The sequence below is a fragment of the Micromesistius poutassou genome (assembly GCF_964030765.1).
Source record: "Micromesistius poutassou genome assembly, chromosome: 15".
NCBI classification, from domain to species: Eukaryota; Metazoa; Chordata; class Actinopteri; order Gadiformes; family Gadidae; genus Micromesistius; species Micromesistius poutassou.
The window spans coordinates 14,859,736-14,879,405 of record NC_140285.1 but is presented as its reverse complement, the minus strand read 5'-3'; the positions used below and the strand labels follow the sequence as shown (position 1 = coordinate 14,879,405).

Genomic DNA, 19,670 nt, shown 5'->3' with positions numbered 1-19,670 from the left:
ACTGTTGATCGTCCTGATTACTTTCACTTTCCATTACGCAGGGCACATCACAGATCAATTCAAATATTACACTGTTTAATATCATGCCTGCATCATGTTTGCCGTGAACACGCTGATCCCCGAGCGGCTCCGGTGCGGCGTGTTCTGTCTCGTCCGCTCCGTGACGTCAGGCGGTGAAGGGAGTGCCGTCGAGCCGTCCAGGTTGCATTCCTGCGCGCTGCGTACCACCGCCTCCTCCTCGTCTCTCAAACAGGAAGTCCCTGTCAAGTCCACTAACGACTAGATCACGTTGTACACGGAGCAAGGCAAGGGGTGGGGGGGATATAAATAAAATCATGTTTTCTCCATATATTTCTTACACAGATGTTAGGTTATTAGGTTAGTAAGAAGTACACAGACGAGGACTGGGTTGTTGTGACTGAGGACGGTAGGCCACCATGAACAACGATAGCGGTGTCTGTAATATCATATATCTGCGATCCTTAGGCCCACGCACAAAGGAGAGAAGACATGTTAATGCCAGATAATGCCCGTGAGGGTTTACCTTAAATGACGGTGTATGCATACAGTACAAAAACAGGAAAGTGTGGTCTGCAAATGAGTAAGGTTTTACAGTCATCAATAGAAGGCTACCACTGCGTTTCAGTAACGCTACCACAGCGCCATCTTGTGGTAAAGTCGGTGTTACTGTTGGTCTGGCAAGCAATTCATTTGCACAGCCAGTGTGCAGAATAATCAGGTCACTTCAGAAAATCACAAGAAATCAGTGGTAGACTTATTTATTTATTTTTAAAGTAAAACAATGGATGTAAAAAAAATATAATCATGGTGGACCCGGAGCAATACACTGTTGCCCAAGCGCTTGGATTCAATTCCTCACTGAAGTAAAACAATATAACTCATTCAGTACGTTGAAACCTGATTTGAAAGATATGTCTGTGTCTGTGAGTGGCCATAGGACACTTTATACATTCTAGAGAAAGGTACAGCAATGTACTGCACTTCTGATTTCCTCACATAAATGGACCGAAGCAGCACATTTAATCTCTTCTCGGGTCAGGTCGGTTGAATCACAACACTGCAGAACGCTCAACGGTAGAAAGGAATCACAGCAGGGCGCCGCCGCTGTGCGCCGGTGACGTCAAAAGGTCATCAGCCCCACTCTTGTTTGTCACTCTGCTGGTGTTTCATTTTTGGTTTATTTCATATCCCTGGTTCCCTGTCTAACAAGGATGGTTGAGCGTTGAGTCTCGCCCCGTAAAGGGCGATGTTGAGCATTCGTATTGCTGGTAAGATGGGAGAAGACCACAGGCTAGTTTGTTTTTCCGTTGACTACTACGGCACCGCTATGCCCCGACGAGGCGTTTTCCACTTCTAAACACCATCAATTCAAACGTTGCCTAATTTCATTAACACCGATTACACAATTATAGCCTACTCGTCAACTGTTAAAAAGCAACTTAAATTGTATAAAGTCTATTTTTATCAACTTTCTTAAAGCCATGTTTTGGGAGAATGCCAGACGAAACGGACAAAAACATCACGATAAGTCGGACAGGCGGTTCCTGAGCGGCGACGCACGGCTCCCCTTCAGGAGCGTTCTGCGTCAGACGGCTCTCTGCTCCCGCCGGAACCGAATAACATCTTAAGATCTGCGTGAACATGACAATGACTAACGCTCTCAAAAGTCCACGCGCGCATGCACTCGTCCACATACACCCCACATACACCCCACCCCACCCCCCCACGAGCAAAAGTGCACACACAAAGAAGTCTACATTCACGCACAGACACTACAGCATCGCTTCTGTCTGCGACCCTAGAAAGGTGGGTCAGCTGAAGGACCCTCCTCCCCCTCCATTGCTCTTTTATTTTGCTGGGTTTTGGTGGAGGCTTCACGCTGACATCCACATGTCAGTGTTCACCTTCCTTCCGGGATTAATACTGACCCATAGAAAATGAAAATACTATTGTTTTAGAAATGGTCCTATTTGTTCTCTGTTTGAAGAACAGCAGGTGAAACCATGCTCATTTCAGACCCATTGGTTCAGGAGGAGAGAAGAAAACGAAAGATTTGGGATGAAAATTCAATGTTAACTGAATCACAAAATAAAAAACGTCTCAGACAGAACCACACTGAAGAGTGATATTTGGTAAATGAAGTGCGGGCAGAGAGAGGCACATGCAAGGTGCCCAGCTAACGCGCCCCCCCCCCCCCCCCCCCTTGCCCGATTCACAGAGCTCAGCGGCTCCAGACATGTTTCCCACGACTGCTCTGAAAAAAGGAGCATACATGAGTTTCATTGCTTCTCTGTAAGTCTGGACGTTGGTGACGTGTTGTAAAGTGGAGGCCCTGAGTGTCAAGACGAACAACGGACGGGGCGGTCCCCCCCCCAACGCGCCGACCCCCCCCCCCCCCTCTCACACTGCATTTGTAAATTATATATGTATAAAAAAAAGAAAGAAGAAGAATGAACCTGAATTCAATGACATCAATGAAGCAGGCTAATCCACTCCAACGGCAGTGAAAGAGCCCAGTCAAGGACAACAGGCAGGACAGCCTTAATCGACGCCATAGAAAAGAAACGGCTAAAAAGCTAAAGTGAGAATAAAATAAAAATGAAGAAAACAAAAAAACAAAAAACTATAATCTTCAGTGGTAGCAAGCTCGGTAGCAGACGTAGGCGCTGAGAGCGAACGCCGTGCAGAGGCACAGGTTGACTACGACGGGGGACCACGGCCCGGGGGCCCTCTCCCCCGGGCCGGGGGCTCCGCCCTGCGCTGCCCCGGGGTCCTCCGGTTCCTCCACCTGCTGCACCGGCTCCGGTCGGGGCAGAGCGGCGCCTCTGGAGGTGTGTTCCTTGGGTTCTACGCCGTCTGGCTGGTCCTCCTCCTCCTCCTCTTCCTCCTCCTCCTCCTCCTCCGACTCCGGGGGAGGAGGGATATCTCCCACGGTCCTCCTCCTCAGCTGAGGGTCCTGCTGGGTTCTGCAGGAGACGAAATCAGAGCGAGGAGAGCATTGGAGCAGGGCTCTGGACGCGCGATAGCCTTGAAATCCAGACCCACATCTAGAGAGCTGTAGGGTCTGGCAGCAACGAGTAATGACACTGGCCCGACTCGAGGGGAAGCACCAAGCATGCATTTGAAAATATCACCGCACACAATTGGATGACACTACGACCAACCAGAAGAATACAAAGGGTGACGTATCCAGAGCCCCATACGCAAAAGCTACCAGTGGCGCTCACCAATAGATTAGACTCTTGCCGTATCCGGTCGGAAAATCTGCAAAGCTCTTGGCCTGCCTATATCAGATACACCGATGTGATTGGTTAATGTTCTGGGCCAGGGGAATCGGGGAGTGAGTATATTCTAGAGTGACTCGCTGAGCAAATTGTGTGTAAAATTGTGCTCTCGTGAGAACTCTGGATTTCCAGGGTAGACGCGCATTTCAATTCAATTTGTATAACCCTCAGTCTCAAAGGGCTTAACATTTACATTTAAGGCATTTAATAGATGTTTTATCCAAAGCTACCTACAATAAGTACATTTGTCAGAAGAAGGAGAAACAATATATCGCCGTCTATACAGTAAGGATGTTCAAATAACCAAGTGCCAAGAATCAATAATTGCTAGGTTAACCCATTCCCCAGATACAACAAAGGTAGCTAGGATAAGATGCTACACAAACAGGTCGTATATGTATGTGTTTCCCCACTGGCATGTCGGAGGTCCGCAGAGAGACTGGAGTGTAGCAAAGGCTGGCGTCGGTCTTTGTGTTTATTTACCCCAGAGAGTGGACGCTCTTTGCGATGAGCTCATCGTATTCGGCAGAAAAAAGCGGCTGGATCGGGTCGTTCTGAGAATCCCTTCTGGGACGAGGAGGAGGAGGAGGGGGTGTAAACTCTGGATAATCCTCTTCGTCATTCGACAACTCTTTCCATGACTCCTTAATATAAAAAACAAACAAATCCTTTATTTAATTCCAATTGCGCAAATCCTTGAAGTAATCGTATAACCTGTGCTGATCCTTTTAAGTGGGTTCTTCTTTGCATCCTATTTTGCAACACAAATGTTCTGCATTTAAGCGTCAAGATTTATGGACATTTCCTGTGCGAACGTGTCTCATCCAACACACACACACACACACACACACACACACACACACACACACACACACACACACACACACACACACACACACACACACACACACACACACACACACACACACACACACACACACACACACACACAGCGAGGGTAGACTTGCCTGCAGATCAGCATCCCCCATAATGCACTTGGCCCCTTCAATAACGGCGAGGTAGGAGAAGCGCAGTTGGTCTGCGGTCTGGATCAGCCCCATGCGACAGCGCCGCATCTCCAGCAGCACGTCGCGGATGCGGACAGACGAAGGGTCCTTGCGGACGGACATCTAAACGTGACAGAAGACACGTTATGAGCTTTGAGCGGTTGGTGGCTAATCACAGTGGTGGATCTTGAATCCACTTTTGGCAAACTGTGCACAGTCAACTCGTACATCTTTTGTAAGCACAGCCAATGTATACAAGTTTGTAATATACGCTTGCTACGTGATAATATACGCTTGCTACGTTATACGTTATAATATACGCTTGCTAAGAAAAAGTCAGAACACCAAAATAGTTTTCACCAAAACCAGGATACTTAAAGGAGCCACCAGTTCAGGGCTGGAATATTGTTTTCTTTTCATGACATTGAAGTGCCTTTTGTTGACACTGGGTAAGCTAAAGCCACGGTGTGTGTGGATTTGTGAAGCTCCGTCTGCGGTGGATGTTGATGGCCCTGCCCGAGAGGGGGTTAAGCTTCTCTGACGCTTTTAGTATAACGCCACGGTGTGTGGTGCCGTGTGGTGCGGCTATTTTGTGGTTCGGCTATTTAAAAACAACCCCCTATAATACTAACCCATACACAACGATCCCAGCATAAAAACAAAGTATCATGCATGTACAATTAATCTAGACAGACTACACCAAATTGTATGGAAGAGGCTTAGGACCACACATAAGAAAAAAAAATTTGAGTTCCCACTTTATTCTCAGAATTCTGACTTTAAAGTCAGAATTCCGAGAATAAAGTCAGAACTCAATTTTTTTTTCTCTTCCGTAAAATTGACCCATGTTGCCGCCCTTCTGCCCTAGCATTAAAGTGTCTCTCAGTCAGTGGGATCCCATGTAGAACGTGGGTGTAGATTGGACCAGCAGGTGGATAGGAGGTGCTGAGCAGCAGAGACCGGTACCCACCAGAACCAGGCAGGTGTCCACAAGGCAGAAGGTCCCCGAGCGCCCGATGCCGGCGCTGCAGTGCACCACCACGGGCCCCTGGTCCTCGTTCAGACAACCCGTCTCCCGCACCTTGAACAGGAAGTTGAGGAAGGAGGCGGGAGACTCTGGGACCCCAAAGTCCGGCCAGGTGGTGTAGTGAAAGTGTAAGATCTCCCTGGTCTCCTGTGTCTGGGTTACCAAGACAAAGCACACTTTGAATACTCAATGCACTCATTCAGTTCAATGCACCTTCAATCTCTTGTGAGCGATCCATCTACACCAGGGGTGTGCGTACGTATTTCACTACTCAGGCACAAAGGAAGCCCCCTTTGTTCCATTGCCATGGTCTATAATAACCTAACTCTAATTAGTGGGGTCTCTGTACGTATCCTTTGGACAGCCGTTCATCCGATCAACGTCACACCTGAGGGGCGTGTTGCTGAGGACCTAAGGGAGTGCAGCTTTGAGTGTAAAGTTCACATAGGCTGACTGCTTAGAGGCCAAGCAGCTCGGCTCGTTCAGAACAGATATCTGAGCACACAGCGTGATTATAAAACAATCTTACAACGAGGTTTTCCAGCTCCAGCTGGCGGACGGTGTAGTACACTTTGACGTCCTCTGAAACGAGGCTGACCCTGAAGTGGGTGTCTTCAAAGATGGCGTCTCTTTCCTCTATTTGGGGCCAGTATTGGGCACATTTTATCTAAAAAAATAAAAAAATAAAAAAACCGCACACACAAACATCACAATTCAGTTAGAGGAAAAGCAGTAATATAGAATCATGAATATTATTTGGAATGTGTAAGACATTGTAGAGACCCTCGATTGTATGCTTTGTGAATACAAATCTAACAAAAGCCACTTACAGATCCTTTCTCGATGACCCTGTTGAGCATCACCACCGCACGGCTCCGCTGCTCCCACACCATCTCCCAGAAGTGGCCACATGTGTTGGGAAGCGGTCCCTAAACGCACAGGTCAGAGGAGCACTTCAGCAGGAGACACGGGCAGCGGACAGAGAGTCACAGAACGGAGCGGTGGGGAACCCTCGCTGAGTCACGTGCAGAGCAATTTAAACAGTCACAGAACCACCTGTAAGTCACGTGCACAGCACTTTAAACAGTCACAGAACCACCTGTAAGTCATGTGCAGAGCACTTTAAACAGTCACAGAACCACCTGTAAGTCATGTGCAGAGCACTTTAAACAGTCACAGAACCACCTGTAAGTCATGTGCAGAGCACTTTAAACAGTCACAGAACCACCTGTAAGTCATGTGCAGAGCACTTTAAACAGTCACAGAACCACCTGTAAGTCACGTGCACAGCACTTTAAACAGTCACAGAACCACCTGTAAGTCATGTGCAGAGCACTTTAAACAGTCACAGAACCACCTGTAAGTCATGTGCAGAGCACTTTAAACAGTCACAGAACCACCTGTAAGTCACGTGCAGAGCACTTTAAACAGTCACAGAACCACCTGTAAGTCACGTGCACAGCACTTTAAACAGTCACAGAACCACCTGTAAGTCATGTGCAGAGCACTTTAAACAGTCACAGAACCACCTGTAAGTCACGTGCAGAGCACTTTAAACAGTCACAGAACCACCTGTAAGTCATGTGCAGAGCACTTTAAACAGTCACAGAACCACCTGTAAGTCATGTGCAGAGCACTTTAAACAGTCACAGAACCACCTGTAAGTCACGTGCAGAGCACTTTAAACAGTCACAGAACCACCTGTAAGTCACGTGCAGAGCACTTTAAACAGTCACAGAACCACCTGTAAGTCACGTGCAGAGCACTTTAAACAGTCACAGAACCACCTGTAAGTCACGTGCACAGCACTTTAAACAGTCACAGAACCACCTGTAAGTCATGTGCAGAGCACTTTAAACAGTCACAGAACCACCTGTAAGTCATGTGCAGAGCACTTTAAACAGTCACAGAACCACCTGTAAGTCACGTGCAGAGCACTTTAAACAGTCACAGAACCACCTGTAAGTCATGTGCAGAGCACTTTAAACAGTCACAGAACCACCTGTAAGTCACGTGCAGAGCACTTTAAACAGTCACAGAACCACCTGTAAGTCATGTGCAGAGCACTTTAAACAGAGAGCCACAGAATCCTGTGGTGCACAGCGGACCGGCTGGGTCCTCATCGGTAAGTCATGTGTAGTGCGGTGCCACGCAATGTCATTGAGGGACGGTAAACAATGCTGGGGTTAAATTTCGACTTATATCGGTCAGCCAGTAAGCGGCCCGTTTTGTTTTGGTCGGAAAACCTGTATTTAGCTCGTGTTACCACACGCCGTCTGCTGTCATTCATTCCCCTACAGTCTATTCAGAAAGCACACCGTGAGATCATTATCTCATTGCAGAAGACAGTTTAGCCCACTTCATGATTACTTCTATTGTGCACACTTCCACAAGCAACAGTCAAAAAAAATAAAAACACAGATATCGCTGACACGTTTGTTCCCGTAATGTTCAACTACAGCTGACTTCTGCACTATTTTCCCCAGCCGTCAGCGGCTGACAGCATTACCTCCAGAGCAGGATTAGTTAGAGCGGAGTCTATGATTGAAGCCAGCCAGGGAGCTGTGGGGGCCGGCGGCCAGGGAGGGTCAGCACCAAGCATGTCCAACAGGATGCGCCGGGCGGCCAGACAGCTTCAGTCCATATACATATTCATAAGATCCTTCCTTTAAGATAATCTTATTTGAAACTGGCTATTTATGGCTGTACTCAGGAGAATAAACATTTTTGCGTGTCCCCCCCCCCCCAAGTGTCATCTTTTTCCACAGGCTGCCGTCCCGAGTTTGTGTGCTCTGTCGGTACCAAGCAGCATGGACACATTACACCTTAACAACAGTGACTGCCCACGCCCTCCGCGGCCCACTCACCACACCGTTAACACCCTCTGCGATACCTAGTATCAATACAATAAGCAGTGCCTGAGATGTAGGCACTTTAAACCGCTTTCTTCTCATGAGACACGAGAATGGTACGGAGATGTGACAGTATTAGTGTTGGTGTCCATATCACACCCTGCCTAGCTCCACCGGTGGCATGCTACAACGCCTGTTAAAACAGTGAACTTACCCCCACGGCCATCACACAGCACACAGCTGTTCACTGGGAGCTCATAGTTAGCACATGGCCGCCGAGAAAAACAGAACTCAACTCAACTGTGAAATCATTTGCATCTCGCATGCCCTAATTAGCCACCCTACGAGCACCTGCGCTCTTCCTACACGCCAGCGCGCTCTGACCTTCCACCGAATTAAGAACGCACAACGACTGTACAATCAAATATTATTTTCACCGTGGGCGACTGTGAAAGTAGGCATTATTTTAACTCCTACGGTACAGCATTCGTGCCACGGAATTGACCTCCCACCGTGAAAGCTTTTCATGTCCGCAGTCATGGAGGGGAAGATACAAACATGGTGTCAGCCACAACTATGGCTTATTGGGAGTCATTCTCTTGCTAACTACTTTGTTTTAAATCCCATTAAAACTAAATAAACTAAATTATTCATCCATCAAGCTAAAACAAAGAGCAACCATTACGGCTTTAACAATGTATTATCTCAGAAGGACTGCGACATTGGAAATTACCTGAGTGAGGATGTAATTCCTCTTCGCTTCCTCCATACATATTAAACTGGCGTTGATGTAGTCATTATCCCCCAGCTGCAGAAGGATTCTGCTGTGGTCGACTGGAGGGAAAATACGATCCATTTATAACAGTAGTAACAATATGTACAGCATCTATAAATATATATCTATTGTGTTTTGACTGCAAAATCCGTCCTTGGTAGTCCTCCGACTACCAAGTCACTACTGGCTGGTCGTAGTGCTTCTTCTAGTGGATGAGGTGTGTCTCACACACACACACACACACACACACACACACACACACACACACACACACACACACACACACACACACACACACACACACACACACACACACACACACACTATATAAATGATACCAATTATTATTATCAATAACAGTTTAATATGTTAGTTTACAAAGCTCTGAAAGAATAAAACGTGACAACATATCCTAGTAAAGTGCTACCATCCACACATTTCATTCCCTCTACTATACACAAAAGTTAAGTGATGAGTTCATGAGTTGGTCAATAGCACTGGGATGAGAAATGGTACTTACATGGACTAACATCTCGGTAACGATTACGACATTTGTTTTCTGGTGATCTGGCAAATTTGCAAGGGAGTTCACTGGACTGTTGACGGATTTCCTGTGGCAAAACAAAAACATTTAATTAATGTTATTCAGCACTAAGGGCATACTGTCTGGTTGGCTCAAGCTCTAAAATGTACATTACACATTTGGAAGTTTGTCATTCACTGAGCCTAAACTCGCCGTTGTGCCAGGAACTGCCCCTCATTACAATCACCAGCGTGAATGTCATGCCCATTTGTTTATGAGTAAGTTAGCCGTTATTGTATACAAATGTCATAAGCTGCTATATATTCGACTCATAATGAGTCTACCACTTGGCACATAAATGGTAATTACAGCATCGATAGGCTTCGTTTGTTCTTGTTATAGCTGTTTGTGCCTGACAATCCCATGGTTGTCTACTACTAACGATACGTAACCCTAGGTGGATTATTTGGCTAAAGATTTGTATCTGGAATGTGGATATAGTGCCAGGGGTGCTGCTTATAAGGAACAGGCACACACATCAATCATCCACTATGTCTGGAGGGAGGATGGCCAAATATGAGGAACCAGATATGTTTCTTATGTAGGCGGCAGCCAAGGGGATACACAACTGCTGGTCCTCAGAACGATTCATACACGACAAATCCCACCTTGATTAAGCGAAAAATCCTACCTGGTAAATGGCGCTCCAACTCCCGACTTGATCGATTTCGCGGAACTCTTCTTCCATTGCACTTCTGCGACCTGGAGCAATACGCCGTCTGAAGTTCCCCGATTACTTGGAAACAATACCAAGAAAAACGGTCACGGTGGAGTCAACTAAATCAACGTAATTGTCTATATCTAAGTCCTAATATGCCTCAGTGTACTATGATGTCTTTACGTCTGGTCTTACCGGAAACACGCCGTAGACTCCTCCTACACGTTATCGCGACCGTCCTTGAGTGGCTCATAAGCGTACATACATTTTGTACATTTTGTGTCAAATTAATTCAACCCACTGAGCTGTAAAGACGAGAACGTGGTCGTATTGATAGCTGCTTACATGTATTCGTTTAATCGTTTAGTTCCCCCCGCATTTTAGGTTTGAGTCACGTTAGGAGGACGCACAAAAGGCAGCTTCTTTTGGAATCAGACGAGCCCATCGGGAGCGCGCACGCACGCTGACGTAGCAGGCTGTTTATGTAGCGTAACCGCTATCCCAGCCGTCCTCGTCTCACGACGGAACGGCCTGGGACGGGATGCCCATAATGAGCGTTATAGGCGAGAGAGAGAAGGCGGGACTCTCAGCAACATGGATATAGTAGCGATACTGAGGGAGGGACTACCGGCAGAGGGATATCCGTTCTCGTTACATGTTTCGGAGAAGCTTTTGTCAAAATATATGACTCCCTTCTCCTTGTCTTTTGTGCGGTTGTGGCTGTTGTAGTCTGTGTTCTTAATCTTCTCCTTCCGGTCGGGCTGACTGGCGTAAGCAGTAAGATAACAGAAATTGCGTTGCGGTAGACCGGGAGAACGCCAGAATGCAGGATCCTCTCTCAGCCTCTCTCCAGCTTTGCCGTTCTCTGTGACCTGCCGTGTTAAGCTAGCTGTCGATGTGATGCCGTCAACAATTATTTTGGTAGATACCCTAACGCAACATTAAGGATTCAAAAATATTGATGTAAGCAGTACAATGCGGATTGACACCCCGGCATTGTAATCATGAATTACCTTTAGCTCAGTGGCTTTCAACAGACACTGACAGCAGCCTCTGGGACTTGAGATAGGATCTGTTGCTAACTAGCAAAGCTAGTTAAGATAAACATCAACACGTTGACAGGTACGTGGTACATCTTCAACGCATTAATTGTATGTCTATCAGCGTCAGTATTTTTTTTAGCTGTTGTTGTAATTTTGACTTCTTTATATTTATATAGACTCAAAAGCCTAAGTACGAGTAAACAGGCACATAAAAATAAACATCCATGTATCACTGACTATAAAACCAATGGCAGATGCATATGTGAACATTCCATCTAATTAGACATGTGGTTTTAGACCAGTCTCCCCCCCCCCCACACACACACGCATACATACGGTCATACATAGAGACATTCCAAAATAAAAGAATACAGGTATGTGATTTACCACCTGATTGTTTTGGTCTGTTTGATGTGGTCCTCTGAACTCAAGTGTTTCTGAATCTGTGTAGTCCTGTCTTCAGAACATCATGGCTCCCAAGGACATCATGACAAACTCGCACGCCAAAACCATCCTCAATGCAATGAACGCTCTTCGCAAGAGCAACACACTCTGCGACATCACTCTGAGGCTGGAGAACACAGACTTTCCAGCCCACCGTATCGTCCTGGCCGCCTGCAGTGACTACTTTTGTGCCATGTTCACCAGTGAGGTAGCTACAAAGTAATATTAAGTAGGATATTTTGTAGGGCTCAGACATGTCGATGTTATCTGTTATCTAACAAGCAACCCACAGTTCAACAAGGCAACGTGTTCAAAACGTGGATTATGAATCACTGCCATATAGTTTAATGTGACTCGCTTGCAAACAGCATTAAAGTGGGTGAGTATAAAAATGTCCTACAATAGGAAAATATTCTGAATTTATATAGAGTAAAAGTATTGATTTATTTTGTAGTCTGTATGTATTTTAAATGTGTGGATGTAAAAACAATAGCCTGAAGACATGCTCTTTGAGATAAGAAATTAAAAAGGTTTATTTTGGTTGCATTAATCAGAATAGTTTGGTCGGGATTCTTCATATTTGATTGGTTAAAATGAAAACCATGTACTTGTTGGTCAAAATGCTCTAAGTGTTTGTGTTCCTGTGTCCCTGCAGCTCTCGGAGAAGGGGAAATCCTTTGTTGACATCCAGGGGCTGACCGCTGCCACCATGGAGATCCTCCTTGACTTTGTCTACACAGAGACTGTGCTCGTAACGGTCGAGAATGTACAGGAACTGCTTCCAGCAGCGTGCTTGTTGCAGCTCAAAGGTACGTTTAGTGACTCATGAGCTGACCTGCACCGCGATCTCAATCACTCAAACCGCTGTTTATCTGAATGGAAAACCACAAGTTGGCCATTGATCCATTTAAGAGTATCCTGAATAATTACTGACCAAGTGTTTCATATCAGTCACACATGTACACGGATATTATACTTGTCTAAATGTATAAACCCTCATGCTTTATTTTGTTTGTTTAGGGGTGAAGAGAGCATGTTGTGACTTCCTGGACGGTCAGCTGGACCCCACCAACTGTCTGGGCATCCGGGACTTTGCCGACACCCACAACTGCCTGGACCTGATGCAGGCGGCAGAGCTCTTCTCCCAGAAGCACTTCCCCGAGGTGGTGCAGCACGAGGAGTTCATGCTGCTCTGCCAGGCGGAGGTGGAGAAGCTCATCAAATGTGATGAGATCCAGGTAGGATTAGCATGTGTCTAAATGAAGCGCACTGTTAATAATAATAATGAACTGCATTAGGCGTGTGTTCATCCCTCAGGCTTTGATGTAGTGAAAGGCAGACAATAGCTTGCGTGCGGGCCGAGGCTTGTGGTGAGCCGAAATGGGTGGGTTCACTTTATTCAATTAGTCCTTTAAGGGTTTTTTTGTGTTATTTTTCTTTTGAGTGGGTAAGAAGATTCAATGAGATAGGCCAGAATCGTGTGGACTCATTTTGTTCTGCTACGCACGTACATCAGCAAGGTTTTCAACACCCACAGGATAGGAACCAAAGACCAAACTATACTTTTGTGTAGAATAGGTAGGTAGGTAGGATGTGGTTTTCTACACAGTAGTTCCCATCGCCTGCTCTTGCATCGATGGTTTTGCATCTGTGATACGCTGTCGTCCACTAGAGTCTGCAAACGTTAGGGACTACTAGTGATCTTGCTTGTGAACCATCCTCAACTAGTCCACCTCGACTTGATATCGTAACCATATTGACCATATTTATAGCAGGAAAGACAAAGTGGGCGATGGGTCATGCTGACGTGTAGAACATGTTTCGGATAGGTGCACACAAACAACGTTGGCAGCCTCCTGCAGTGCGACAGAAGTATAAGTTTGGCTTTACAGCGCCTGTACATGTTGTTCCCAGGGTCCTGACAACACTGTTTGTCTGAGTGCACTGACACATGGTGGCTCATGCTGGGGATTCCAATACTGGGATACGGTGCTTTTAATGCTCATATACCACTCAGTGCGACGCATTGTATACTGTGGACTCGTGCTTTGTGTCTTTAAGTCTTCTGTACCAACAGTAACTGACACGGTCACACTCCGACAGTGAAAAACAACCCAGGAGGCAGTCCACTAATTATAGTGTATCCCTGTTTTCAATTGTGGAGTCAAAGCTACAGTAGGGGTAGACTGACAGGTACCTACCTGTTGTAATCTCAGTGAGTGGGGCCCCCCCTCTAGTACCTGTTGCTTTCGGTGGATTTGACTGACAATGAAATTGCAGAGAAGCAAACCAGATTTAGGTTTGTCTTTTGTGTGCAGGAAATTCCTGTCTCCAACCGCACATTTTCTTTTGCCCAAACATGGTTATTATAACGGGATGATTTATGGATCCCTGATTCACAATGTGGGTACTTGCTGTCATTTTGATGTTTTTAAAAGTAGGCTAACTAAGAGCAGCTCCCCCCCCTCCCCACCGTTGAAGAAAGAAAGATACTATCACATTTCAGTCACAAAATAATGAATGAAATATGAAATGTGTTCAATTCAAGTTTAAACTGCTGATAAAGACATTGGAGCTGTACTGTATCTGACCCTGTCCTTGAGTCATAGGGCTATGAATGACTTTGTCAGTAAAGAATTTAGAGATAATAATAATGATAGTTATAAAAAAATAATCATAAGTTATAAAAAATAATGCTAGTGCTGCATGCTGCATGCAGCGCTCAATTATTGTTCTTCCTAAGTTTTATTCTTTATTCTTTATTATTCTCTACAAACTTTGGGACCTATCTCCTTCCTCAATTGTTCACCTAGAGACTCCATTCCAATTTTGAAATGTTCAGATTTGCTTGGAATCGCGTGCTTCTTTTCAGATTTTTAAAATATTTTATACTTTTTAAGATATTCTACTTTTAAAATACTATTTTTTACAAGGGAAGTCAATGCTTCGTAACTTGGACTCCGTAACTTGGTCACTATTTTATCGTTAACCTTCATTCAAAGGTTTAACAAATCAACACACTTGTATCTTCAATAATCTGAAAACAGAATTTTGATTACCTTTATACTTTTTTCAAAATCACAGTTTAAGTTCCATGTCGGCTTGTTTTCAGTTGATCTCATTGATTTACGCTGAGGTTAGAGTGCGAGGACATGCAGGCAGCGTTGCCAGATTGGGCAGTTTCCCGCCAAGTTGGACTACTTTTAATGACGTTAGGCTGGAAAAATGAGCATTAGGTGAGTACATACAATTTTGTCTGGTTTAAAAAAAAAAAAAACTGGCGGGATTATTATAATTCTTTCTACAAACATCAATCAATACCACACCTTTCATAAGGCATATCGTTACTACTACTACTACTACCTTCCAGCTTTGACAGTATTACAGTTTAGCTTCCAGCTTTTGTAACCATGTATTTCAGCACTTTGCTTCTTCAGGTAATATAATTCAGCGTCAGTCAGTTTTCGATTTCAGCTTCCAGCTGCACTGTGCACTGCAACACATTTGACCTTTCTGGTTTTTCAGCAGTGAAGGGCAATACATTTGACCTTTCAGATTCTTCAGTTCAATTCATTTTACATTTCTGCATTTTTAGCAATGCTTTGCGCTTTTCATTCAGCTGTCACTTTATTTGTTTACTCCATTTAGACTTTTGAACTTTTATTCAAATCCCAAATCAAATTTGATTTAAGCCATTTAACATTTCTTTGCGTCTTAAACTATGTGTCTTAAAACATATTTTCAACCTCACTTTGCACTAAAGCACTCACTGCATTTTCTGCAGGAAATGCATTTTCTAGTTATTATTATTATTGTGGAAATAAAATAATAACTATCATTAAAAAATAATGCTAGTCATAAATAAGCTATGTGTCTAAGTTAGTTTCCCCCTCCCTGGTGCAGGTGGACTCTGAGGAGCCGGTGTTCGAGGCCGTGCTGAACTGGGTGAAGCACAATCGCAAAGAGAGGGAGCCCTATCTACCGGACATGCTGGAGTTTGTCCGAATGCCACTGCTGACCCCCCGCTACATCACCGACGTCATCGATTCTGAGGTGAACACACGCGCACACACCCTCTCTCTATCTCACTCACTCACTCACTCACTCACTCACTCACTCACTCACTCACTCACTCAGGCATCTAAGGATTGTCTCTGGAGACATTGCGGTTTCAGTTTCCATGGTGATTAATGAGGGCTTAACTTCATAACATGTTTCCAGCCTCTCATTCGGTGCAGTCTTCCATGTCGAGACCTCGTGGACGAGGCCAAGAAATTCCATCTGAGACCAGAGCTGAGGAGTGAAATGCAAGGCCCGCGAACACAAGCCAGACTCGGTAACGCTGCTGTTCCTCATCGCTTTGAACTCTCTTTCAATGTTTCTCCTTTTTTGGAATGTACTTCATCATTTCTGCTGAGAGCGAGAGGTTAATCATTGCAACTGTTTCAGGTGCCAAAGAGGTCCTGTTGGTGATTGGTGGCTTCGGCAGCCAACAGTCCCCCATCGACATCGTGGAGAAGTACGACCCAAAGACACAGGAGTGGAGCTTCCTCCCAGTAAGCAGCAGAACCATTCCGCATTCAGTTCCCCCACCAAACTACCCTGGAAATCCAGAGTTCTCGCGAGAGCACAATTTGAATTTGCTCAGCGAGTCACTCTGGGAACGAGCAATATACTCACTCCACGATTCCCCTGGCCCAGAACATTAACCAATCACATCGGTGTATCTGATATAGGCGGGCCAAAAGCGCTGCTGTTTTACCGACCGGATACGGCAAGAGTCTTATCTATTGGTTAGCTCCGCTGGTCTGGATACGTCACCCATTGTATTCTTCTGATTGGTCGTAGTATTATCCAATTGCGTGCAGTAAAATTTTTAAATGCATGCCCGGTCCCGCCCCTCGAGTCGGGCCAGTGTCATTACTCGTTGCCAGACCCTACAGCTTTCTGGACTTGGGTCTGGATTTCCAGGCTCCCACCAAACTAGTGTTTAGAAGAGCCGAGATGGCTGCCGCTGTGTGTCCTCACAGCGTCTGACTGCAGCGGATTGTGCTACTTGTCCGTAATGCAGAACATTGCGCGGAAGAGACGCTACGTGGCCACGGTGTCGCTGCACGACCGCGTGTACGTGATCGGGGGCTACGACGGGCGCTCCCGGCTCAGCTCGGTGGAGTGCCTGGACTACACGGCGGACGAGGACGGCGTCTGGTACACCGTGGCCACCATGAACGTACGGCGCGGCCTTGCCGGGGCCACCACCCTCGGAGGTACGGCCTGCTCCCGGGAACGGTAGCCCGCACCTTGTTGGCAGCATAGTGTGTGAAACGGGTGAATCCTTTGTTTAGAAAGATTATGATACAACTGCTACACATTTGGGGCCTTCACCTCACGACGAAGCCAAGGCCATAATAACATCCTCATTGATTTATTATGTGTCCTGTTTTCTTTTTATACATTATTTTCTTTCCCCAGACATGATCTATGTGGCCGGCGGTTTTGATGGCAGCCGCCGTCACACCAGCATGGAGCGCTACGACCCTAACATCGACCAGTGGAGCATGCTGGGAGATATGCAGACGGCCAGAGAAGGAGCCGGGCTAGTGGTGGCCAGTGGACTCATCTACTGTTTGGGTGAGGAACGGCCATCTGAGGAACTTTCAGTTCTCCCATGACTGTTTACAAATCCCTCTTGGTTCTTTGTCTTTCTTATGGTTCTGTTCTTTTGTCATTGGAAGGAGGCTACGATGGTTTGAATATCCTGAACTCTGTGGAGCGGTATGACCCACACACGGGCCACTGGACCAGTGTGACGCCCATGGCCACCAAGAGATCAGGTAAGGGAAATGGTCTTCACCATAGGTGTTTCTCCAAGTGTACCTGAAGTACATCCATGTTTAACTAGACTATTATATAATTTGTTTTATAACCATGTGTGGTAAACTGAGTGAGGATAACACATTGAACAGTACCGGTTACTAGAATGCAATTGCCAACTTCAAATGTCCTTCCATAATAAAGCCATCTAAGTTAAGCTCAAATAGAAATCATCAAGACAACGGCGATGGCTGTAACAGTGCATTGGACAGAGACCCAACAGAGGCAGGATGCCTGGTTGGGGCCGGCCACTCAACACCAAACCAGTGGATGTAGTTTATCCAGATAATTACCTTCTACCAAAACCTGATTAGCTACTGTTTTAATTTGAGTCCTATATTAAAATGCTCCATCCCGTCTGTTTACCAGAGCTCAAAATGGAGACCCATTTTAAAACAACGTGCCTGTGACCCATGGGTCGTCCAGTAGCAGTATTCAGACGCTCCGCCCGTCCTCTTAAGTGTGTTTCTGAAGCGGTTTCCCTGACAGCGGCTCCCGGTTGTGTTCCAGGGGCCGGCGTGGCCTTGCTCAACGACCACATCTACGTGGTGGGAGGTTTCGACGGAGTCTCCCACCTGGACTCTGTGGAGGTGTACAACATCAGAACGGACTACTGGACCACCGTGGCCAGCATGACTACTCCTCGGTGTTACGTGGGAGCGACCGTCCTCCGTGGGCGCCTCTATGCCATCGCCGGGTGAGCGGGAACACGCAGTGACTCACCTGCTGCAGAGAGGGCTGAAGGAGAGGCATTCTGCAGGACAGTAGGCGCTCAAACATGAGATGAAGTATTGTATGAAAAAAAAAATGAAAAAAAGGCTATGTAGCTGTAATGTTAGTTAGTTAAGGGAGAGATTAAGCTAAATGTTTATAGGCTATGTAGCTATACTGTAGTAGTTAGTTAAGGGAGAGATTTAGCTAAATGTTTATAGGCTATGTAGTTCTACTTAACTTGGGTATTATTAAGTTAACTTAACCTATTATAACACTGGGTCTGGTCTGGTCTGTCCGTGTCCTCTCCGTCTCCAGGTACGACGGGAACTCCCTGCTGAGCAGCATCGAGTGCTACGACCCCGTGGTGGACAGCTGGGAGGTGGTGACCTCCATGGCCACGCAGCGCTGCGACGCCGGCGTGTGCGTCCTGCGAGAGAAGTGATCACACCCCCCACCCCCCCACCCCCCCCCCCCCCCCCCCCCCCCCGACACCGCCCGGGGGGGGGACGGGAACCAGCACCTTTTTTTTAACGAATGAAGAGTGGAGCAAGGCAGCTATACTCGGCGCACTCGCCCGCGGTGCGCCACAAAGGGAATCGCTCGGTGGCCAGTATGCAAAACCCTGGAAGGAAAAAAACCCCGTCCGTACGGTCACCCGAGGAACGTCGACGCCGGAGCGGCGTTCCTCGGGGCAAAGGAAAGGGCCGACGGAGGGCGCGTGGGGAGGTGGACCCGCGCACACGAGAGGGAGAGGGAGGAAACACGCCAGAGGACGTCCCGTCTCCGCCTGCATGACTCGGTGTGTGCACCCGTCGCCGTTGCCTGTGACGTTACGGTCTTCACTCGGTCTTCAAAGTGCAATATATTTTTTACATGTTTGTTGATTTAAAAATAAACGGAAAAAGAGAGAAGATGGAGACCGCTGAGACTCCCATCTGCTGCTATATGCCTTACAGCCCCTCCCCTCGCCTTCATCACACACACAGGATTCATGTGGCCTCTCGTGTAGACTGTGATTGTCATGTTGTCTCAATACGTGAACCTTTGCCGAGACTGTAGTGGGGCCAGTCATTTAAACACGTTTTGTAATCCTTTCTGTATAAAGTGCTTTTAAAATCGAATTGCTTTAATAGATTTAGATTCTCGTTTGTTCAAAGATGGAACAGATGTTTTGAGATTTATACCGTTTTTTGGATCTAAATGAAGGGAGCTCTTTGCTATTTATTGCATTTGCCAAATTCTTAAAAGTGGAAAAGGAAAAATGTGCATGTGTTCGTCCTTGACCTGTTTGTTTGGATGTGTACATGTTGCTGACAATGCCACAAACTTGTTAATAAACACGGTGAAAATGATAATGATTACTGTGCTCAACTTTTAAATAATGTTGA

The 19,670-nt window shown here is 46.2% G+C and overlaps 2 protein-coding genes across 2 annotated transcripts; one reads left to right on the top strand and one right to left on the bottom strand.

The window, feature by feature from the left end:
• Nucleotides 1-770: 770 nt before the first annotated feature.
• ptpn1 (protein tyrosine phosphatase non-receptor type 1) lies at nt 771-10,628 on the bottom strand. Its single transcript, XM_084479572.1, has 10 exons — nt 10,403-10,628; nt 10,181-10,285; nt 9,487-9,577; nt 8,925-9,025; nt 6,170-6,268; nt 5,869-6,006; nt 5,283-5,492; nt 4,274-4,435; nt 3,789-3,949; nt 771-2,987 (listed from the first exon to the last, which is right to left on the bottom strand). Exons 2-10 carry the CDS (start codon nt 10,235-10,237, stop codon nt 2,654-2,656), a joined length of 1,353 nt encoding a protein of 450 aa, XP_084335698.1. The 5' UTR covers nt 10,238-10,285; nt 10,403-10,628; the 3' UTR covers nt 771-2,653.
• Nucleotides 10,629-10,841: 213 nt separating this feature from the next.
• Nucleotides 10,842-19,606, top strand: klhl12 (kelch-like family member 12). The gene is made up of 12 exons (XM_084479230.1): nt 10,842-11,329; nt 11,702-11,902; nt 12,350-12,503; nt 12,715-12,932; nt 15,598-15,747; nt 15,916-16,030; nt 16,144-16,250; nt 16,766-16,961; nt 17,167-17,325; nt 17,430-17,528; nt 18,079-18,265; nt 18,598-19,606. The coding sequence occupies exons 2-12, from the start codon at nt 11,720-11,722 to the stop codon at nt 18,722-18,724; spliced, it is 1,695 nt and encodes a 564-aa protein (XP_084335356.1). The 5' UTR covers nt 10,842-11,329; nt 11,702-11,719; the 3' UTR covers nt 18,725-19,606.
• Nucleotides 19,607-19,670: the final 64 nt, after the last annotated feature.